The 24,743-nt window shown below is 36.6% G+C and overlaps 2 protein-coding genes across 3 annotated transcripts; one reads left to right on the forward strand and one right to left on the reverse strand.

Moving 5' to 3' along the window:
* Nucleotides 1-5,591: 5,591 nt before the first annotated feature.
* LOC145947131 (uncharacterized) lies at nt 5,592-14,847 on the reverse strand. Of its 2 annotated transcripts, none has more exons than XM_083056904.1 (4): nt 14,739-14,847; nt 6,112-6,313; nt 5,811-6,019; nt 5,592-5,728 (listed from the first exon to the last, which is right to left on the reverse strand). In XM_083056904.1, exons 1-3 carry the CDS (start codon nt 14,766-14,768, stop codon nt 5,811-5,813), a joined length of 441 nt encoding a protein of 146 aa, XP_082913030.1. In that variant the 5' UTR covers nt 14,769-14,847; the 3' UTR covers nt 5,592-5,728. The 2 variants fall into 2 exon arrangements, with proteins under 2 accessions (XP_082913030.1, XP_082913029.1); XM_083056903.1 differs by lacking the exon at nt 14,739-14,847 and adding an exon at nt 6,461-7,040.
* Nucleotides 7,499-9,562, forward strand: LOC145947128 (uncharacterized). Its single transcript, XM_083056900.1, has one exon. It carries the CDS (start codon nt 7,502-7,504, stop codon nt 9,560-9,562), a length of 2,061 nt encoding a protein of 686 aa, XP_082913026.1. The 5' UTR covers nt 7,499-7,501.
* Nucleotides 14,848-24,743: the final 9,896 nt, after the last annotated feature.

The raw sequence follows: 24,743 nt of genomic DNA on the forward strand, positions 1-24,743 counted from the left end.
TAGGAAACACCTTTTTGAAAACACGCGCCGCTACTATCGATTATAAAAATCGATGCTTACATTACGACGATATTAGAATTCCATTCTCAGAGGCAAGTTTTCTCCGCGTCGGACCGCGATCCGTCTCGCCCTTTTTCATTAATATCACTAACCCAGATAAATCATACGGATATATACCTCGCTTCGTGTATAACAAAGATGTATATCTCGGAGAAGCTATAGTCTCTAATATTAACGGTAAAGCTTACCTACCCATTATTAATACCTCTGACCGTGCTTATCACGTAGAGGTCCCTTCTGCCGAATTAGAAGATTTTGACTTTGCGGATACGTCTGGATCCACGATCCCAGACGGTGTCGTCAAAACCCGAGGGAATGAGACGACCGATGGTCCTTCTTCTGAATGCAATGAAAAGGTTAGATACGAAAATATCACTGCAACCTTAGGGCACCCAGTGATTCATAATGATCAATTAGATTTTGAAGACAATTCTACCCAAGTCGTTGCAACCCGAGGGCTCGTAACGACTTCTCCTTTATATATTAATAACCCTTCATATCTCGAAGAAGTTCGCAATGACGAAGCTTCTTGCGATCGCACATCTGCTACCATGCAGCTTCTACGATTAGAACATTTAAACTCCGAGGAGTTCAATAATGTCAAATCATTAATTCATAATCATGCCGACAGATTTCATCTTCCTGACGATAATCTCGGAGCTACTAACGCCACTCAGCATTTCATACCCACTACTAATGAGATCCCTATCCATACGAAACAATATCGATTTCCTCCTGTCCACAAAGACGAGATCAATAAACAAGTTAATGAATTATTATCCAATAATTTAATCGAATATTCTACATCCCCTTATAATTCCCCCGTGTGGATAGTACCCAAAAAATCAGATTCGCAGGGAAATAAAAGATGGCGAATGGTCATCGACTATCGCGGTCTCAATGAAAAAACCATAGGAGACGCATACCCTCTCCCAAATATAACTGATATTTTAGATCAATTAGGATCCGCTAAATATTTCTCTGTTCTCGATCTAGCCTCCGGTTTCCATCAAATCCCCATGGCTCCTAAAGATGCCCCTAAAACCGCATTTTCAACTCCATACGGTCATTATCAATTTAAAAGAATGCCTTTCGGTCTAAAAAATGCTCCAGCGACTTTTCAAAGATTAATGGATAACGTTCTTTCTGGATTACAGGGTAATGAATTATTCGTATATATGGACGACATAGTTATTTACGCCAGATCTCTAGAAGAGCATGAAATTAAATTTAATAAATTGATGCAAAGATTAAGAAACGCGAATTTAAAATTACAACCCGATAAATGCGAATTTCTACATCACGAAGTAGCGTACCTCGGTCATATTATCGGAGATGACGGAGTCAGGCCCGATCCAAAGAAAATAACATCTATAGTTAGATTTCCCCCTCCGAAAAATGAAAAACACATAAAACAATTTCTAGGATTAGCTGGATACTATAGACGATTTATCCCTCAATTTTCCAAGGTCGCTAAACCACTCACAGACCTACTAAAGAAAAATAATACGTTTAATTGGCAACAAAAGCAAATAGAGGCTTTCGACATTCTAAAACGCTCTTTATGCTCTGAACCTATACTTCAATATCCCGATTTCACTCAACCTTTCATTTTAACAACCGACGCATCCGGATATGCTGTCGGAGGAGTACTCAGTCAAGGGCAAATCGGAAAAGATTTACCTATCGCTTATACCTCCCGCGTGTTAAATAACGCCGAACAAAATTATTCTACTATCGAAAAAGAATGCTTAGCCATAGTTTATTGCGTCAATCATTTTCGACCTTATTTATACGGAAAGAAATTCACTATTATTACTGATCATAAACCCCTCGTATGGTTACATTCTATTAAGGACCCTTCCTCCAGATTATGGAAATGGAGAACAAAATTGGCTGAATACGAATACGAAATACAATATAAGAAAGGGAGTTTAAATAATAATGCAGATGCTTTATCCAGAAATCCACCTATTAATCTCGCCATTCCTCTATTCGTAAATCACGAGTATGATGAACCTCCAAACGAATCATTAGTCGAACCTGTTTCTAGTAACCCTAATATTTATTGCGAAGTTATTAAGACTCCTCCACCTAATCCACATCCTCAGGAACCTGACGTAATAGTAGAAGAATATTCCAGTGACGACGACAGCAGCGAAGACGGCGACAATAAACGAAGAACAGTTATTGACCTACGCGAAGGAGATCACATATATGAAGAAGTACTCCAACTCGCAGAACCACGGGAAACAGATTTAATTCTAGTAACCGAAAGCCGCGACTGTTTATTAAGACAAAAAGACGATCACGTAATTTTTATTCAAATGGATGGAACTCCTTATGATAACGGCGCTAAAGAATATCAACAAGCAAATTTACTACCTGTATATGAGAACCTCACGTTTGAAAGAGTAAATGTACAAACAGTTAAATCAAAAACATTAATATCCATTCCTATAAGATTAAATAATCGTTCGCGCTTAGAACAACAAACGTTAAAAAATTGTATGCGTTCCCTTTTAGATGCCGTAACCGAATTACGTTTAGCTTCCTTTAGTATCAGTAAAACTGATCGTTTCGACGATATACCATGGCGATACGTGATTAGCCAAATTCAAGAATTTTTGAGAGAATTACCCATCCACATTACGGTCTGCGAAAACTTAGTTCGAATTCCCCCTGCCGAAGAACGCGAAACGCTCATTATCGAGAATCATTCCTCCGCTCACGGTGGTCATAAAGGAGTAACTAAAACTTATAACCGATTAAGACCTTATTATCATTGGAACACTATGAAAAAAGATATACAGCATCTTATTCAGAGGTGTCGTCAATGTCAGTTAAAGAAATTAACACGTGTAAAAACAAGACAACCCATGGTAATTACAGATACACCTAGGGCCGCATTCGACAAAGTAGCTCTCGATATAGTAGGTCCTCTCCCTATAACAAATTCTGGAAATCAATATATATTAACTATGCAAGATTTATTGACTAAATATTCTGTAGCCGTTCCTTTAAGAGAAGCTAATTCTTTATCCATTGCTATTGCGCTCACTAGAAATTTCATTTGCATATACGGCGCTCCTAAAGCCATCCTTACGGACCAAGGAACTAATTTTCTCTCTGGTCTCATACGAAATTTAGCTAAAATGTTTAATATACAACACTTTAAAACTACCGCCTATCATCCTCAATCTAACGGTTCTCTTGAAAGATCACATCATGTACTGACAGAATATCTTAAAATTCAGGTCCAGAAAGAGAGAGACTGGGATAGTCATATTAACATGGCAATGTTTTCTTATAACACTAGTGTTCATGAAGGAACTAAATACCCACCATTTGAGTTAATCTTCGGTAGAATAGCCCGATTACCCTCCGCTCACCCACCTGTCGAAGGAAATCTAGAGACTACCTATCGAGATTATCTGACTGATTTATTTAACAGAATACATGACACACAAGAAGACGCACGCAAAAACCTCATAAACTCTAAAGAACGAAGTAAACATTATTACGATCGAAAAGTTAACGAACAAAATTTTCAAGTAGGATCACGTGTATTTTTACTAAAGGAACCTGCAAAAGGAAAATTCGCCGACCAATATACCGGACCCCATGAAATTATAGAAGTTCTACCGCAGTGCAACGTCAAATTATTAGTCAAAAATAAACCCAGAATTGTTCACGTTAACAAGTTAAAAATTGCACATGTTGAACCAGGATAAAATAACATGTATCATCTTTGTTTACAGATGTTGGCAGCGCCAACGAAACATTATTCCAGGGCCTAAAGCAGTTATCCTCTTTAACAGCTCTCCATCGTCTGTGACTACGAACTGCCCCTAAGGCCCCGGATCAACTTCAGGTGGAAACAGTTCTCCTTTTTATCAATACTGTTTTACGGATCACCTGACATCTTTTATTAATTAACTAATTAACAAATTTTCCATTTCTAATAAACCATCTTAATTTCTGCTTAAATGCAGCAACCGTACTAAATATTTCCACTTTATACGCATAAAAAAAAAAACTTTAACAACAATAAGTACTAACGCTATACTTACTAATTGCAAAATGTGCATCGGGAAGAATTTTAAATACAACCCACATCCCTTGTTAAAGCATTTTCCAGAACTATATGAAATAAAATGCCTACGAATATCTGGCTACCAAGCTGAAGAAAGTGGCAATAGACTTTGTATTAAATGCTATAACCGCACAACCCCAAAGGGTTATAAACATATAATTGGTCATGGAGTTATAGACGGAGATATGAGCCCTGCCGACTGTCAAATCTGCAGCAGCGAAATAGCCATAGAAAAACGCTCTGTTTTACAATGTAACGATTGCTTTATCGCTTATATAGAATTCATGAACGCCTTTAAAACATACTATTCTAACAAAATCGCACTTCTAGTTCTGGACACTGCTACCCTGGATGTTCTTTACCTCTCGGTGTACGATAACGACACTGGCTTCGAAATTGAATTGAGAACCCCAACCTAATAACCAAATAATCTATTTACTAAAACAAAATCTATTTTCTAACATTTACATACTCCTATGTAACCTATATTATAACCTTGATGAGTTATCTAGTCATAACTAAGACAATTCTATAAACGGTCTCTAGCTTAACATTTATTAACTAAATAAATCACTAATCTATAACAAAGTATAGAATAAATTATATCTTTATTATAACCTTATAAATACTTAAGTCCAAGGCAAATGCAATTCCGCGTAATTAACTAAAATTAGGAGATACAGTAAACTAGTTATACTACATTTCGTTAAACGTACAGTCTAAAACGTAATATGAAAATTATACGCAGCATTTAATCATTATTAGTGTTCAAATTTATAGAGATAATACATATATATATATATATTAAATGATAATATATCGTTAAAATTATATAAAATATACATTCTATATTACTACTTTTAACTCTAAGTATTTTAATACTTAATGAAGACATTGAACGAAAACATTTTGGAAAATATACTATACTTTAAGTAACTTTAAAATGTCCTATCTATTTAATCCTAATACGATAAAGTGTCCTATCTATTTAATCTTATATATATAAAATGATAAAATGTCTCTTTATAGCTTCCTTCGATCTTACTACTATAATTATTCTGGCGAAACAATTACATTACGACAAATAACTAGTCTTAAGCAAATATGGCTGACAAATATCTGATTTATTTAATCTTGATCGTAGATAATAAAGTGCTCGTCCTATTTAATAAATAAAAAAAATAATAAAAAAAAAATAAAAAAAAAAAAAAACAAAATATATATATACGATAATTAATACGATAATAATATAACAAAGTGCATTCTTAGCTTCTTACGAATCATATATATATGGATTTAAATCATAAGAATATATATATTTTAATTAATGAATCTTAATCATAAACAATAAAATGCTTCTACGGTGTTTCCTCTAATCTTACGAGTATATAAAGTACTTATGAAGGCAGTATGAAATAAAATAACGCAGTTTCTCGATAAGCATAATTTTAATAATTACGTAAAATACATGCGATAATAATTATTATAAAGGAACTATTAAAAATATATACGTTTGCAATCGCGCGCGCGCTCTTCAGAATAACCTGAATCGATGACGCTATCAAGGCAGTTCTGAAACAATGCACAAAAATAATGTAATGTCAAGCAATGAGATAAACCCAAGGCAAAACAAAGTAAAAGAAAGCTTACTTACCTAATTCTTATAGAATCCCGCTTGGCGTAAAACTTCTTCACGGTACTCCGCGTTTTCAAAATCATCGTACCCCGCGTCCTCACACCTCCTCACCGGCGCCGCGAAATCGATCATTCTCTGCACCCTTCTTTCAGCACGTAGTCTACTCATCTTCACTACGTTCTTCCACAAGCATACCCTCCACGGTGGTCCACAATCCCAGTCGTCCTCTAACAAACAAATAAAGGTTACATACATCGAATTATCAATTATATATTAACAAACCGCGTCATAAAAAAAAAATTTTTTTAAAAGAACTTACTGAGCATCTCATCGGTGATCAGAAATCTCTCTCTGAACAATCTCTCCTCCTCGCTCCATTCCTCAAATAATTTATTCAGGGAGAAAATATCATCCCCTTCCTCCTCCAGGAAAGCCTCCCAGCGCCGTCTCTCTTCGGCTCTCACTCGCCGATCTTCGCGATCCTTCTTCGTGTATTGATACACAGAAAGAATAACGTCGGGCTGAGAAAGAAAACCCTTAATTATTATATTTCCCTATCTCGATCGCCCCGTTCCAAATTATTAAGCAAATATCAAATATCATTAATATCAGAGGTAATAGCATTAATAATAAAACAGACTCATACACATTCATGAATAACTACTTACGTTCTCCTTATCAAACTCCATCACCAGAATTATCGGTAATCGCCTGATCACCACCCTCGTTTTCGAATACGGGACTTCAATTTCCATTATAAATTTTTCTTTTCTCACAACACTCTTACCACTGCAAAAACTAAAGTGCGACTGTGCGATTCTTCTTCGTTGACCTGCACGTGGAAAACCATTTTCTTTTTCCTCCCATTCCCCCTCTACTCACATACACTTCTACCTATGATATGTTTACGACTTGACACGCCCTTTCTAACTTACCAAAGACGTTAAAACACAACCTTTCCCAGCGAAAAACTACACATATGGATGCAATATCAGACCCTCGCAGCTTGGCGGCCTGATTCAGAGAACTAACAAAATACGAAAGCGTCCTCGAAAAAAATAATAACAAAAAGAGAGAAGAGAATTTTTTTTTATCATTAAGCATCTATGTAAGTTAATATAGTATATATTCCTCGCTACGATAAGCTTCACCCTAAATAATTAACATCTACGCATTGGTTCTAACTGATCTAATTAAAGTAATTTTAATGAAATATATATATCTTAAGTATAGAACGTACATATATACCCAAGTACAATTCTTATATCTTACTCAGTTGCAAAATAAAGTTATAAGACATATAGCATATATATATAAAAAAAAAAAAGGAAAAAAATAATTTACATATTCATAATTTTAGAATAAAACGTGCATATAATCTATTATAATTCCATACTTTACTCGGTGACAAAAGGATACCTCATATACTATATATATATATAGATATATATATAAAGAAAAAAAAAACCCAAAAAGCACACAAAAAAAAAATAATAATAATAAAACAATATATATATATTTACGTATAATTAGAATAAGAATATATATATATTCAATAATAATCACATATATATATATCCTACTTGATTACAAAGCTATAGGAATACAAACATACACATATAACCATAATTTTAAAGCAATATCACATACACGAACAATTAGATTAAGAATATCTATATATATATACTTCACTATGCATTATTACAGACATGTTGTCGTACTTCGCGATTCTCGTTCTCGTTAATCCGATTCACGCTCTTATTGGATTCGATTGTGGCGGACAACACCTGAATATTACTTCGGTATCGTTGCTCGATGTTGGAGAATGCAATCTTGATATACGGAAACCCAATTCGACTGACGTCTACATGCAACTCTTACAACTCTCGGACTACAATCATGCAGAAGTCATCCAGTGCAAGGTGGAAATATCACGGACAATTTACCACTGCGGAATGCACTCGCATGTCTCCATAGTCCATAACGGAAAGGCAGATTATATCCACGAAACCGGATATACAGTGTGCCGAAGGGCATTCCAAGATGGAACATTCTCTCTCGGAGATAGCAATATCATTCACGGACTAAGAGCTAATCAGACTACTTATCACAGTCTCACCTTAGCCGGACGCACTAATAACGACGGAACCTGCAAAGGCACTCAGTACTCCGACCCTTACGGAACCTGGGACAACGTCGTTGTTCAAGCCGTCGTCAAGATCTCCTTGAGGACATCGCACGTTCCCGTACAATTAAACTCCGGAAAAATAATATTAAAATCCGGAACCATTTGTCTCTTGAGCGAAGGATTTTGCATCGATTCCGAAAACGGATACTCGTATTGGAAATCCTTGCCAACATCTGCTTGCAATTTCCATCAATATGACGTTCTTTATGAGGGTTTAGCAACTAAAATTACAGATAATTCAACTAACCCTCTTTCTCCAATTATTTATAGTCTGACTACGCAGGACGTCACGTTCGCACTTACGAAGACAAAAGAACAACCCTTGTGCGGATACACTTTATTTCGCACAGAGCACCCTAAGCTCTTTATCCTAGAGACAAAGCAAGGCGATACCTTCGCCAGCCGAGGTATCATCCCCGTGGACAACCTGGATATATTCACATATATGAATTCTAAATTCGTGTATGTGGAAAAACACATCCGACAACAAATGACTTCATTATATTATAATGTTATGCAACAAAAATGCGAATTAGAAAGACAGGTAATCACCAACGCCCTGTCTTTCGCTACTCTTCAACCAGATGAATTCGCATATCGCCTTATGAAAGGACCCGGCTATATGGCAGTTACAACCGGGGAAACCACGCACATCGTCAAATGCATACCTGTAGATGTTGTAGTAAGGAAAACAAAGGAATGTTACACGGAATTACCTGTAACCACCCGCAACACTTCCTTGTTTCTCACCCCGAAATCCCGGATAATTTCTAAATATGGAAATCAAAGGGAATGCAGTTTTGAATTACCAACTATGTACCGTATCGAGGATACATGGGTTCAATTTACACCTGAACCTCAAATCAGACAGTTACCTCCGCAACAATTAAAACCAATGACGACATTAACCTGGGATTATTTGACGCCAGGAGCCCTCGCTGTCAGCGGAATATACTCCGAAGAAGATATAGAAAAACTGAGGGATCACATTATGTTCCCCGCAGAGAAACCCGCTCTTCTAAATACAATTGCAAGAGGAATTACGGGATACTCCATTAACTCCGACGCTGTCTCCATGTATAATTTATTGGACGAAGCCTCTCTCAATAAAATTGCCGAGAGTGCCGCCTCACGAGTATGGACCGGATTTATTTCATTCGGATCCGCAACCGCTGGAATCCTTGGCATTCTAATAATTATTCGCATCATAAAAGTCTTCGTCGATACAGCTATTCACGGTTATGCCTTACATTCCGCCTATGGATGGAGCATGCATTTGGCTGGAGCCATTTGGAGCTCTCTCACTCATCTACTACTTCATCTCGCACGAGGACCTGTCGATAGGACCGATAATAAAAAACCAGCCAAGGGACCACCGTCACCTTCTGCTCCTGAAGACCTCTCCAGGGAACCTACCGTAATCATTAATGGGTTTTCAAGACCAAATGATAATGCCTCATCCAACATCGAATCAGCAACTACTAATAATGTTTCTGATATTAATTCATATCAGAATTTAAGAGATCGTTTAAAAGATCTCGAACAAATTCCTTCGAATACATCGCAATTTGTTCTTAAATAAGGGGGGAGGTGTAACGTCCCGTCATTTTCGCAAAACCATATTTTTGCGCGCTACTGTTTTTCCTGCGCCAATACTTAAAATTTAAGGATAATTAATGATTTTCCTCTTTACATATAATTGTTTAGACTAAAATCAAGCATTTATATTATTAATTACTAACCATACCAAATCTAGGGTCTCCAGTTATCTAGTTCTAACTAGCCGCTACCAGGAACTAGCGATCCGACCAATCAAACGTCATCCGAGACCCCTGAGCGTATACTTCAACTAACCAGTTATTATTAAATGAAACTAACCCTTAGCAATAAGAATATATTTTAATCATGACTAACCCACTTATATATGAATATTCAATATTAATTAAACAATATAATAATATTATTTATGGAATCAGAAACATAATAACTTGTCGAACTTTACTTAACAATTTAAGACTTATAGTAATGAGTTTTAGAAGTATTTTAATCACTGACAGAATTATTATGAGGAAGGTTCCATAAATCCTTATCTTGCGATGCATTGTAACGACAAGCCTGCGACAAGCATTCGATGAATTACTAAAAGTGTTCAAACACTTAATATTTTAAGATTTCATCCGCAATTATATTTACGAAGCCTTATTTCAGTCATTAAATGATTTCGATAACGAACCCAAGATTATTAAGATTTATTGAGTAAATTATTAAATGAAGAGACTTATAAATAAGGCCCAAGTGGATATAATTAAAGAGAATATTTTATTATAGAATTAAGTCAAACGAGAACAAGAAAGTCTCGATATTACGTTATGGAATCATAATTCTATAATTTAGAAATAACTTAATCTTACCCTATTGCATTAAACTCAAGTTTTATTATAAATTATCAATCATTAAGAATTCCAATTAATAACATAAAATAAATTATATAAGAAATGATTCCATAAACGTACAAATGAATATTTGGCGAACTACAAGAAACTTTAACATGTATCTATGCGCAGACCCCTCTAAAATCAGCTCACAATCAGCAAGTAATTAAGTGCCGATCGTAGGTGACAAGCCGCTTCCGTCCGTTATCTCCCTCGCGTTATCGGATGCTAGCGTTCAAACCACAAAAGAATAATAAATTAGACACTTCTTGGAATCGTCGCTCCTCATCTCAAGCTCACCGCCTAACTTCGATATCCGGTCCAGATTATCTAAAACTCGTAAATTGATAGTTGACACCTAGAGCGTTCGCTCCTGCGGGTCACCGTATCGTGACCTCTTAGTACAATTTATTGTGACATATTCCAAGAAAACGTCTTTCTTAGAAATCCCCACCAAAAGGGAATTGCACACGACACTCAGATTTTTCTCGATTTGATGGGTATATAAACCCTTAATTCTTAACTTCATTGCGGCATACCATCATTATCATCTCACCGTAACTCTACGGCATCTCATTATCGAGATCCCACCGTAGCTCTACAGTACATCATTTCTGTAGCCTTACGATACTCTGTATAAAGTCACGCGTTTGCCGTCAACTGCGTCGACATACTCAAATTGTTAGTCGCGCATAGAATTATAAAGTAAAAGTTAAATAAAGAACTCTTGTGCTTCAAAACTCGAATACGTTGATTTTGCCAAACATCCCGCGACCGAGGTCCTAGAGAAGGGAAAAAGGCGAACGAGCGTATTACGATCCACTGCCTGAAGTTCACAGTCTATCACAAGGTAAGTACTTATAATTACCCAGACTATTTAACACGCCAATTTTAATTCTAAGTTACTCTAGACTGACAATTCTCTTTCAATCACTACCTTCTCCTAAAACAAATAAACGAAATCCACTGTTAAGCATTGCATGCAGCTAACAGTTTCCCGTTGTCAATCAGTATTTATCAAATCAGAATCCAACTACCTTTTCATAATTATTCAAGGTATCAATATCAGAATTTAGCAACATTAACGTAGAAACAATACTCCTGGTATCACTCGGACGTCGTCCAAACCCGCATTTTACCTCTAGCCGTTGGACGTACCTTTCGTAGGTCCAGACGACTCTTTACCATTTCCCCTACTTCCCGTCGTTGTCGAGGCATTCATCATACTTGCCCGACGACAAACCTCCCATCAACACCCTGCGTATCTCCATCGTCGACGAGGCATTCATCATACTTGCCCGAAGACAACTCCTCATTACCTTCTCTCACCTAATAAAAATCGATAACAGGAGAAAGATATCGCATAAGGATTCTTAAACAGAATTCCGGAACTAATTTCACTCTGGACGTGGTCCAATCCTCATTTTACCTATAGTTGCAACGCATACTTTTACCGTAAGCACACAAGCAACTCTCTGCCTTTTCCCCTACTTCCCGTCGTTGTCGAGGCATTCATCATACTTGCCCGACGACAAACCTCCCATCAACACCCTGCGTATCTCCATCGTCGACGAGGCATTCATCATACTTGCCCGAAGACATTCTCCGTACCCCCAGACCTTCCTTTTGAATTCATATTTAAACCCAAATGAATAGACGTATCGGATATTGATATCTCACTCCCTCTAGTTCCCCTTCATGTTATCTCACGATAATCCTTATCTAACTCATTATAAATATATTATTCTCATCATTGCCTCTACCAATTAATTCAAATGCTACCCAGATCTACTGAATTAGACGTCCAAGGATTAACAAACGATGATGCAAATTCAATTATAAATATAATCATCGGGCTACTAACTGACGTTTTAGAAGGAACTATTGATATCGATCAACTCATAGTCTGCTTAGATAATCTTCATATCCCTGGTGCTCAAATAAGCGTCGAATTCACAGACGATTAAATAAATATCAAATTCATTTTATTAATTAGCCCCTGAATTATTATTATCCAGATGAATAAACAACTTCAAGGCTTAATTTGCAATACAATTTACCAATTAATACTCAATTTGATCTATGAATATTTGAATGGTAAAATAACTTTCAATCAAGTCATAACTATTTTAAACGACATCGAAGATATCGCTAATAGATTCGATACTCCCAACTAGTAACTAATACCCCACTCCTGTGACCTACAACATTCCCTAGATCCGTAACTTCGGTCCTAGCTCTCGGCGTCCCAGAGGTATAGCCGGTGTAAGCAGGTTGCCTCACAAAAATAGAGAGCGCCCGTTTTCTCACTAGCCTAGGCATAGAGAGTGTAACGTCCCGTCATTTTCGCGAAACCCTATTTTTGCGCGCTACTGTTTTTCCTGCGCCAATACTTAAAATTTAAGGATAATTAATGATTTTCCTCTTTACATATAATTGTTTAGACTAAAATCAAGCATTTATATTATTAATTACTAACCATACCAAATCTAGGGTCTCCAGTTATCTAGTTCTAACTAGCCGCTACCAGGAACTAGCGATCCGACCAATCAAACGTCATCCGAGACCCCTGAGCGTATACTTCAACTAACCAGTTATTATTAAATGAAACTAACCCTTAGCAATAAGAATATATTTTAATCATGACTAACCCACTTATATATGAATATTCAATATTAATTAAACAATATAATAATATTATTTATGGAATCAGAAACATAATAACTTGTCGAACTTTACTTAACAATTTAAGACTTATAGTAATGAGTTTTAGAAGTATTTTAATCACTGACAGAATTATTATGAGGAAGGTTCCATAAATCCTTATCTTGCGATGCATTGTAACGACAAGCCTGCGACAAGCATTCGATGAATTACTAAAAGTGTTCAAACACTTAATATTTTAAGATTTCATCCGCAATTATATTTACGAAGCCTTATTTCAGTCATTAAATGATTTCGATAACGAACCCAAGATTATTAAGATTTATTGAGTAAATTATTAAATGAAGAGACTTATAAATAAGGCCCAAGTGGATATAATTAAAGAGAATATTTTATTATAGAATTAAGTCAAACGAGAACAAGAAAGTCTCGATATTACGTTATGGAATCATAATTCTATAATTTAGAAATAACTTAATCTTACCCTATTGCATTAAACTCAAGTTTTATTATAAATTATCAATCATTAAGAATTCCAATTAATAACATAAAATAAATTATATAAGAAATGATTCCATAAACGTACAAATGAATATTTGGCGAACTACAAGAAACTTTAACATGTATCTATGCGACCCCTCTAAAATCAGCTCACAATCAGCAAGTAATTAAGTGCCGATCGTAGGTGACAAGCCGCTTCCGTCCGTTATCTCCCTCGCGTTATCGGATGCTAGCGTTCAAACCACAAAAGAATAATAAATTAGACACTTCTTGGAATCGTCGCTCCTCATCTCAAGCTCACCGCCTAACTTCGATATCCGGTCCAGATTATCTAAAACTCGTAAATTGATAGTTGACACCTAGAGCGTTCGCTCCTGCGGGTCACCGTATCGTGACCTCTTAGTACAATTTATTGTGACATATTCCAAGAAAACGTCTTTCTTAGAAATCCCCACCAAAAGGGAATTGCACACGACACTCAGATTTTTCTCGATTTGATGGGTATATAAACCCTTAATTCTTAACTTCATTGCGGCATACCATCATTAGCATCTCACCGTAACTCTACGGCATCTCATTATCGAGATCCCACCGTAGCTCTACAGTACATAATTTCTGTAGCCTTACGATACTCTGTATAAAGTCACGCGTTTGCCGTCAACTGCGTCGACATACTCAAATTGTTAGTCGCGCATAGAATTATAAAGTAAAAGTTAAATAAAGAACTCTTGTGCTTCAAAACTCGAATACGTTGATTTTGCTAAACATCCCGCGACCGAGGTCCTAGAGAAGGGAAGAAGGCGAACGAGCGTATTACGATCCACTGCCTGAAGTTCACAGTCTATCACAAGGTAAGTACTTATAATTACCCAGACTATTTAACACGCCAATTTTAATTCTAAGTTACGTTAGACTGACAATTCTCTTTCAATCACTACCTTCTCCTAAAACAAATAAACGAAATCCACTGTTAAGCATTGCATGCAGCTAACAGTTTCCCGTTGTCAATCGGTATTTATCAAATTAGAATCCAACTACCTTTCCATAATTTATTCAAGGTATCAATATCAGAAACTAGCAATATTAACGTGTAGAAACAGTACTCTTGATATCACTCGGACGTCGTCCAATCCACACTTTACCTCTAGCCGTTGGACGTACCTTTCGTAAGTCCATACGACTCTCTACCATTTCCTCAGCATCCCGTCGTTGTCGAGCACCCAGCGATAGTGCCTGGTGACAAAGCTCCCCTCAACACCCTGCGTTATTTCCATCGTCGACGATAGGCATCCTTCGTATGCCCGAAGACAACTTCTCATCACCTTCTCTCGCCTAATAATATCGATAACAAGAGACAAGATATCGCGTAAGAATTCTTAAATAGAATTCCAGAATTAATTTCGCTCTGGACGTGGTCCAATCCTCATTTTACCTATAGTTGCAACGCATACTTTTACCGTAGGCACAAGCAACTTTCTGCCATTTCCTCAACTTCCTTTCGTTGTCGAGCACCCAGCGATAGTGCCTGGTGACAAAGCTCCCATCAACACCCTACGTTATTTCCATCGTCGACGACAGGCATCCTTCGTATGCCCGAAGACATTCTCCTTAACCATCGACCTTCCTTTTGAATTTGTATTTAAGATCAAATGAATAGACGTATCGAATATTGATATCTCACTTCCTCAAGCTCACCCTTCATGTTATCTCACGATAGTTCTTATCTAACTCATTATAAGCCCTTCATTCCGACTATATAACCCCTTGTAGATGAGCAACCCGAGAGACAGAAAAGCACGTCGGAAAAGGAGGAATCATCGAGCCGGCTTGAAAACTCGCGAAGCCCGCGTTATATCGACTTTACGCTGGCTTAAGCGTAAAGCACTTAAAAATAAGCCGCGTGTCAAATCGTGTGAAATAGTATCATTTTCTCCCGATACATTGCGTCGCTTAAAAACCTCATCTTCTCAAACTAATACTCCACGAAGCTTAACAAACGAGCACGAAATAACGCCTGTAATAAATTTACCGTCAGGCTTAGATTCATACTCTCCAGAATTAATATTATTCTCTGAATGGTGTCAGAACATACGCTATTTAAAAGAAAATTACACTGCAGATAACCATCAAGAAGAATCTCAATCTAACGATTTAATCTCTCAGCTAAAAACTCAACTCCCCGAGAATTCTTTAGAAATAGATGAGTACGACAATTATCTAAATTATTGATGTATGTACACTTAATCATATGTGCATTAAATATATTATTCTCATCATTGCCTCTACTAATTAATTCAAATGCTACCCAGATCTACTGAATTAGACGTCCAAGGATTAACAAACGATGATGCAAATTCAATTATAAATATAATTATCGGGCTACTAACTGACGTTTTAGAAGGAACTATTGATATCGATCAACTCATAGTCTGCTTAGATAATCTTCATATCCCTGGTGCTCAAATAAGCGTCGAATTCACAGACGATTAAATAAATATCAAATTCATTTTATTAATTAGCCCCTGAATTATTATTATCATCCAGATGAATAAACAACTTCAAGGCTTAATTTGCAATACAATTTACCAATTAATACTCAATTTGATCTATGAATATTTGAATGGTAAAATAACTTTCGATCAAGTCATAACTATTTTAAACGACATCGAAGATATCGCTAATAGATTCGATACTCCCAACTAGTAACTAATACCCCACTCCTGTGACCTACAACATTCCCTAGATCCGTAACCTCGGTCCTAGCTCTCGGCGTCCCAGAGGTATAGCCGGTGTAAGCAGGTTGCCTCACAAAAATAGAGAGCGCCCGTTTTCTCACTAGCCTAGGCATAGAGAGAGAAGGGAGATCACCCAGACGTGACAATCCAAAAAACTTTGGTGGCAGCGGTGGGATTGCCTAAAGGACTGATAAGGATCCTCCTGTGTAAAGGTCTCAGGAATTAATCCTCTTTCGCGTTAAAATTCTAAAGATTTAAATCGAAAGTGAATAACGAGTGTAACTTGAAATTTGATCAAATTGTCGCTGACAAGTGTGGCAACAATTATCGCTGTCGCTGACGAAGAGGGTGGCAACAGACGATTACGATTGAATTTTCAATTATATTCAATTCCTTTCCTAAATGATTATCTTGATTTGAGATTTGACTTAGTTGTCGCTGACGAAGTGTGGCAACAACACCAACTGTCGCTGACGAAGAGTGTGGCAACAGTTGAGAAATAAGTTAAAATTTCAAATACATTTTATTTTCCCTCATGCCCAGGAAAGGCGGGCGTCGAGTTCAAATTAAAAGGATTAATTTCCAGATCAAAGAAACCATCTCCTCTTTCCAAAATCCCCTTCCCTTATTTACCAAATTATACAATTTAACTAATAATACAAACGACCCCGAACCACTATCTAACGAAAATAAGAGTATCGATTACAACCCAACGCCAATAGAATTCGAATGCAAATATCCTGATTACAAAACAATTGAACGTACAGATCCCCGTCGCAAAATCTATAAAATTCGACATCTATTCGGTCCCGATTAAGCGACCGAACACTGTAACTAATCTTATTAATATATTTTCTTTCAGCCTCTTATTTCTCTCTAAGGTAAGTGCGCCATGCCGACTACACGATCGCAAGGTTCTAATCCTCCCTCCGAGGCTGAGGAAGGTGTATCACGATCCGAACTTGAAATTTTTAGTCAAATGTTAACGGAAAAAGAAAAATCACTCAAAGAACAACACAAATTACTACAGGAAAAGACAGACGAATTTAAAGCACTATTACGAGAAATCGAAACAAAAAAATCAGACGACCAGCATGACTCAATATTAACTACCTTAGTTGAGCAAATCTCTCACCTTAGTGCTTTACCCAGACAAGTAGAGATTTTAAACCAACGTATTAATAATAGTCTGACTTCTGATGCATCCAATCAAAGAAGAGCTCATTTTGATTACCTCCCTTCAGAAAACACTCATGCGACTAGTCCCGTCGACATACCTTCTCCGATCCGTTTTAAAGACGTAGTCGATTCTATCCCTAAATACGACGGACACAAAATGTCTGTTTTTCAATTTAGTAAAATCTGCGAACGTGCCCGCGAATTAATACCACAATATCACGAACATTACTTAGTGCAACTTATAATTAATAAATTACAAGGACATGCTTACTCCGCAGTAGAAGGAAGAGAATATAACTCTGTTTTTTCATTAACAAAACAGTTAAAAGCTATTTTCGGTCCAAATAAATCTGTAGATCAGTATCGCGGTGAACTCGCAAACATCTATATGAAACCTAACGAAGATATTTTCGATTATATAGCCAGAGTAAAAGAATTACGTGCAGCTATAATCGACGGAGAAAGCGACTGTTACGGAGATATCGACGAATCCACCAAAGATACCATCGACCGTAGTGTTAGTACTAGTTTCGTTAACGGTCTCCCTACTGATTTGTTGATTAGAGTTAAATTAGAAGGAGCCTTCTCACTCGACCACGTCCTCGAGACTGCTATAAAATTATCAAAAACTCTAGAAGCAGAAAATGCGCGCAAACGGGCTACGTCCATGCATAGAGCTAACATTCCTCCTCGCGCTGATTTCTCGAATAGATCCGGACCATTGCAACAAACAATAACTCATGATCCACAACAATCCTCTCTATCAAAATCATCACGAAATAATATCCCCTTTATAAAACCTCTTATCCCAGGACAACCCGGACCTAATTACCCTACCGAGAAAATCTGTCGCTACTGTAAAAACCCCGGACATCTTATTGACGAATGTCGCAAGCTCGCGTACAGACGCTCCCTCGGAAATAATTCTTCCCCTCCTCACCCTTCTACCAGTAACAATAATCAGGGAAACGCCCAGAGCGTTCCGGTAACAATTGGCGCCCGCCGGAACGATGCTCAACCGGGACGCCCTTCTCTTCTCCAACGCGCACCAGTTACTACAGTGCGACCTCTAAGCCCGACTCATACCTTATCACCAGTATTGGAAGAATAGAAGAAAAAGCAAAACCCCATAGCTTACCCACTGTTGTCCTTTCATCCCCAGACCTTCAGGGAGACTGCCTCTTCATGGTCGATTCAGGCTCTGGAGTAAATCTCATAAAACGACACTGTCTTGATCGAAAAATAAAAATTCGCGAAGAAGATGTCCTAGCTCTTCAGGGACTATCTTCAGAAGTGATGCCGACTTTAGGCTCCGTTGTTATAAATTTTCTTGGTCTCCCTACCTGTTTTCATATAATTCCCGATACCGTCACTTTTCCTCAGGATGGAATTTTAGGAAACACCTTTTTGAAAACACGCGCCGCTACTATCGATTATAAAAATCGATGCTTACATTACGACGATATTAGAATTCCATTCTCAGAGGCAAGTTTTCTCCGCGTCGGACCGCGATCCGTCTCGCCCTTTTTCATTAATATCACTAACCCAGATAAATCATACGGATATATACCTCGCTTCGTGTATAACAAAGATGTATATCTCGGAGAAGCTATAGTCTCTAATATTAACGGTAAAGCTTACCTACCCATTATTAATACCTCTGACCGTGCTTATCACGTAGAGGTCCCTTCTGCCGAATTAGAAGATTTTGACTTTGCGGATACGTCTGGATCCACGATCCCAGACGGTGTCGTCAAAACCCGAGGGAATGAGACGACCGATGGTCCTTCTTCTGAATGCAATGAAAAGGTTAGATACGAAAATATCACTGCAACCTTAGGGCACCCAGTGATTCATAATGATCAATTAGATTTTGAAGACAATTCTACCCAAGTCGTTGCAACCCGAGGGCTCGTAACGACTTCTCCTTTATATATTAATAACCCTTCATATCTCGAAGAAGTTCGCAATGACGAAGCTTCTTGCGATCGCACATCTGCTACCATGCAGCTTCTACGATTAGAACATTTAAACTCCGAGGAGTTCAATAATGTCAAATCATTAATTCATAATCATGCCGACAGATTTCATCTTCCTGACGATAATCTCGGAGCTACTAACGCCACTCAGCATTTCATACCCACTACTAATGAGATCCCTATCCATACGAAACAATATCGATTTCCTCCTGTCCACAAAGACGAGATCAATAAACAAGTTAATGAATTATTATCCAATAATTTAATCGAATATTCTACATCCCCTTATAATTCCCCCGTGTGGATAGTACCCAAAAAATCAGATTCGCAGGGAAATAAAAGATGGCGAATGGTCATCGACTATCGCGGTCTCAATGAAAAAACCATAGGAGACGCATACCCTCTCCCAAATATAACTGATATTTTAGATCAATTAGGATCCGCTAAATATTTCTCTGTTCTCGATCTAGCCTCCGGTTTCCATCAAATCCCCATGGCTCCTAAAGATGCCCCTAAAACCGCATTTTCAACCCCATACGGTCATTATCAATTTAAAAGAATGCCTTTCGGTCTAAAAAATGCTCCAGCGACTTTTCAAAGATTAATGGATAACGTTCTTTCTGGATTACAGGGTAATGAATTATTCGTATATATGGACGACATAGTTATTTACGCCAGATCTCTAGAAGAGCATGAAATTAAATTTAATAAATTGATGCAAAGACTAAGAAACGCGAATTTAAAATTACAACCCGATAAATGCGAATTTCTACATCACGAAGTAGCGTACCTCGGTCATATTATCGGAGATGACGGAGTCAGGCCCGATCCAAAGAAAATAGCATCTATAGTTAGATTTCCCCCTCCGAAAAATGAAAAACACATAAAACAATTTCTAGGATTAGCTGGATACTATAGACGATTTATCCCTCAATTTTCCAAGGTCGCTAAACCACTCACAGACCTACTAAAGAAAAATAATACGTTTAATTGGCAACAAAAGCAAATAGAGGCTTTCGACATTCTAAAACGCTCTTTATGCTCTGAACCTATACTTCAATATCCCGATTTCACTCAACCTTTCATTTTAACAACCGACGCATCCGGATATGCTGTCGGAGGAGTACTCAGTCAAGGGCAAATCGGAAAAGATTTACCTATCGCTTATACCTCCCGCGTGTTAAATAACGCCGAACAAAATTATTCTACTATCGAAAAAGAATGCTTAGCCATAGTTTATTGCGTCAATCATTTTCGACCTTATTTATACGGAAAGAAATTCACTATTATTACTGATCATAAACCTCTCGTATGGTTACATTCTATTAAGGACCCTTCCTCCAGATTATGGAAATGGAGAACAAAATTGGCTGAATACGAATACGAAATACAATATAAGAAAGGAGTTTAAATAATAATGCAGATGCTTTATCCAGAAATCCACCTATTAATCTCGCCATTCCTCTATTCGTAAATCACGAGTATGATGAACCTCCAAACGAATCATTAGTCGAACCTGTTTCTAATAACCCTAATATTTATTGCGAAGTTATTAAGACTCCTCCACCTAATCCACATCCTCAGGAACCTGACGTAATAGTAGAAGAATATTCCAGTGACGACGACAGCAGCGAAGACGGCGACAATAAACGAAGAACAGTTATTGACCTACGCGAAGGAGATCACATATATGAAGAAGTACTCCAACTCGCAGAACCACGGGAAACAGATTTAATTCTAGTAACCGAAAGCCGCGACTGTTTATTAAGACAAAAAGACGATCACGTAATTTTTATTCAAATGGATGGAACTCCTTATGATAACGGCGCTAAAGAATATCAACAAGCAAATTTACTACCTGTATATGAGAACCTCACGTTTGAAAGAGTAAATGTACAAACAGTTAAATCAAAAACATTAATATCCATTCCTATAAGATTAAATAATCGTTCGCGCTTAGAACAACAAACGTTAAAAAATTGTATGCGTTCCCTTTTAGATGCCGTAACCGAATTACGTTTAGCCTCCTTTAGTATCAGTAAAACTGATCGTTTCGACGATATACCATGGCGATACGTGATTAGCCAAATTCAAGAATTTTTGAGAGAATTACCCATCCACATTACAGTCTGCGAAAACTTAGTTCGAATTCCCCCTGCCGAAGAACGCGAAACGCTCATTATCGAGAATCATTCCTCCGCTCACGGTGGTCATAAAGGAGTAACTAAAACTTATAACCGATTAAGACCTTATTATCATTGGAACACTATGAAAAAAGATATACAGCATCTTATTCAGAGGTGTCGTCAATGTCAGTTAAAGAAATTAACACGTGTAAAAACAAGACAACCCATGGTAATTACAGATACACCTAGGGCCGCATTCGACAAAGTAGCTCTCGATATAGTAGGTCCTCTCCCTATAACAAATTCTGGAAATCAATATATATTAACTATGCAAGATTTATTGACTAAATATTCTGTAGCCGTTCCTTTAAGAGAAGCTAATTCTTTATCCATTGCTATTGCGCTCACTAGAAATTTCATTTGCATATACGGCGCTCCTAAAGCCATCCTTACGGACCAAGGAACTAATTTTCTCTCTGGTCTCATACGAAATTTAGCTAAAATGTTTAATATACAACACTTTAAAACTACCGCCTATCATCCTCAATCTAACGGTTCTCTTGAAAGATCACATCATGTACTGACAGAATATCTTAAAATTCAGGTCCAGAAAGAGAGAGACTGGGATAGTCATATTAACATGGCAATGTTTTCTTATAACACTAGTGTTCATGAAGGAACTAAATACCCACCATTTGAGTTAATCTTCGGTAGAATAGCCCGATTACCCTCCGCTCACCCACCTGTCGAAGGAAATCTAGAGACTACCTATCGAGATTATCTGACTGATTTATTTAACAGAATACATGACACACAAGAAGACGCACGCAAAAACCTCATAAACTCTAAAGAACGAAGTAAACATTATTACGATCGAAAAGTTAACGAACAAAATTTTCAAGTAGGATCACGTGTATTTTTACTAAAGGAACCTGCAAAAGGAAAATTCGCCGACCAATATACCGGACCCCATGAAATTATAGAAGTTCTACCGCAGTGCAACGTCAAATTATTAGTCAAAAATAAACCCAGAATTGTTCACGTTAACAAGTTAAAAATTGCACATGTTGAACCAGGATAAAATAACATGTATCATCTTTGTTTACAGATGTTGGCAGCGCCAACGAAACATTATTCCAGGGCCTAAAGCAGTTATCCTCTTTAACAGCTCTCCATCGTCTGTGACTACGAACTGCCCCTAAGGCCCCGGATCAACTTCAGGTGGAAACAGTTCTCCTTTTTATCAATACTGTTTTACGGATCACCTGACATCTTTTATTAATTAACTAATTAACAAATTTTCCATTTCTAATAAACCATCTTAATTTCTGCTTAAATGCAACAACCGTACTAAATATTTCCACTTTATACGCATAAAAAAAAAACTTTAACAACAATAAGTACTAACGCTATACTTACTAATTGCAAAATGTGCATCGGGAAGAATTTTAAATACAACCCACATCCCTTGTTAAAGCATTTTCCAGAACTATATGAAATAAAATGCCTACGAATATCTGGCTACCAAGCTGAAGAAAGTGGCAATAGACTTTGTATTAAATGCTATAACCGCACAACCCCAAAGGGTTATAAACATATAATTGGTCACGGAGTTATAGACGGAGATATGAGCCCTGCCGACTGTCAAATCTGCAGCAGCGAAATAGCCATAGAAAAACGCTCTGTTTTACAATGTAACGATTGCTTTATCGCTTATATAGAATTCATGAACGCCTTTAAAACATACTATTCTAACAAAATCGCACTTCTAGTTCTGGACACTGCTACCCTGGATGTTCTTTACCTCTCGGTGTACGATAACGACACTGGCTTCGAAATTGAATTGAGAACCCCAACCTAATAACCAAATAATCTATTTACTAAAACAAAATCTATTTTCTAACATTTACATACTCCTATGTAACCTATATTATAACCTTGATGAGTTATCTAGTCATAACTAAGACAATTCTATAAACGGTCTCTAGCTTAACATTTATTAACTAAATAAATCACTAATCTATAACAAAGTGTAGAATAAATTATATCTTTATTATAACCTTATAAATACTTAAGTCCAAGGCAAATGCAATTCCGCGTAATTAACTAAAATTAGGAGATACAGTAACTAGTTATACTACATTTCGTTAAACGTACAGTCTAAAACGTAATATGAAAATTATACGCAGCATTTAATCATTATTAGTGTTCAAATTTATAGAGATAATACATATATATATATTAAATGATAATATATCGTTAAAATTATATAAAATATACATTCTATATTACTACTTTTAACTCTAAGTATTTTAATACTTGATGAAGACATTGAACGAAAACATTTTGGAAAATATACTATACTTTAAGTAACTTTAAAATGTCCTATCTATTTAATCCTAATACGATAAAGTGTCCTATCTATTTAATCTTATATATATAAAATGATAAAATGTCTCTTTATAGCTTCCTTCGATCTTACTACTATAATTATTCTGGCGAAACAATTACATTACGACAAATAACTAGTCTTAAGCAAATATGGCTGACAAATATCTGATTTATTTAATCTTGATCGTAGATAATAAAGTGCTCGTCCTATTTAATAAATAAAAAAAAATAATAAAAAAAAAATAATAATAAAATATATATATACGATAATTAATACGATAATAATATAACAAAGTGCATTCTTAAGCTTCTTTCAATCTTATTACGAATCATATATATATGGATTTAAATCATAAGAATATATATATTTTAATTAATGAATCTTAATCATAAACAATAAAATGCTTCTACGGTGTTTCCTCTAATCTTACGAGTATATAAAGTACTTATGAAGGCAGTATGAAATAAAATAACGCAGTTTCTCGATAAGCATAATTTTAATAATTACGTAAAATACATGCGATAATAATTATTATAAAGGAACTATTAAAAATATATACGTTTGCAATCGCGCGCGCGCTCTTCAGAATAACCTGAATCGATGACGCTATCAAGGCAGTTCTGAAACAATGCACAAAAATAATGTAATGTCAAGCAATGAGATAAACCCAAGGCAAAACAAAGTAAAAGAAAGCTTACTTACCTAATTCTTATAGAATCCCGCTTGGCGTAAAACTTCTTCACGGTACTCCGCGT

This window comes from Prenolepis imparis, unplaced genomic scaffold, assembly GCF_030444845.1.
Source record: "Prenolepis imparis isolate NDT839.2.m4 unplaced genomic scaffold, iyPreImpa1.0 SCAF_46, whole genome shotgun sequence".
NCBI classification, from domain to species: Eukaryota; Metazoa; Arthropoda; class Insecta; order Hymenoptera; family Formicidae; genus Prenolepis; species Prenolepis imparis.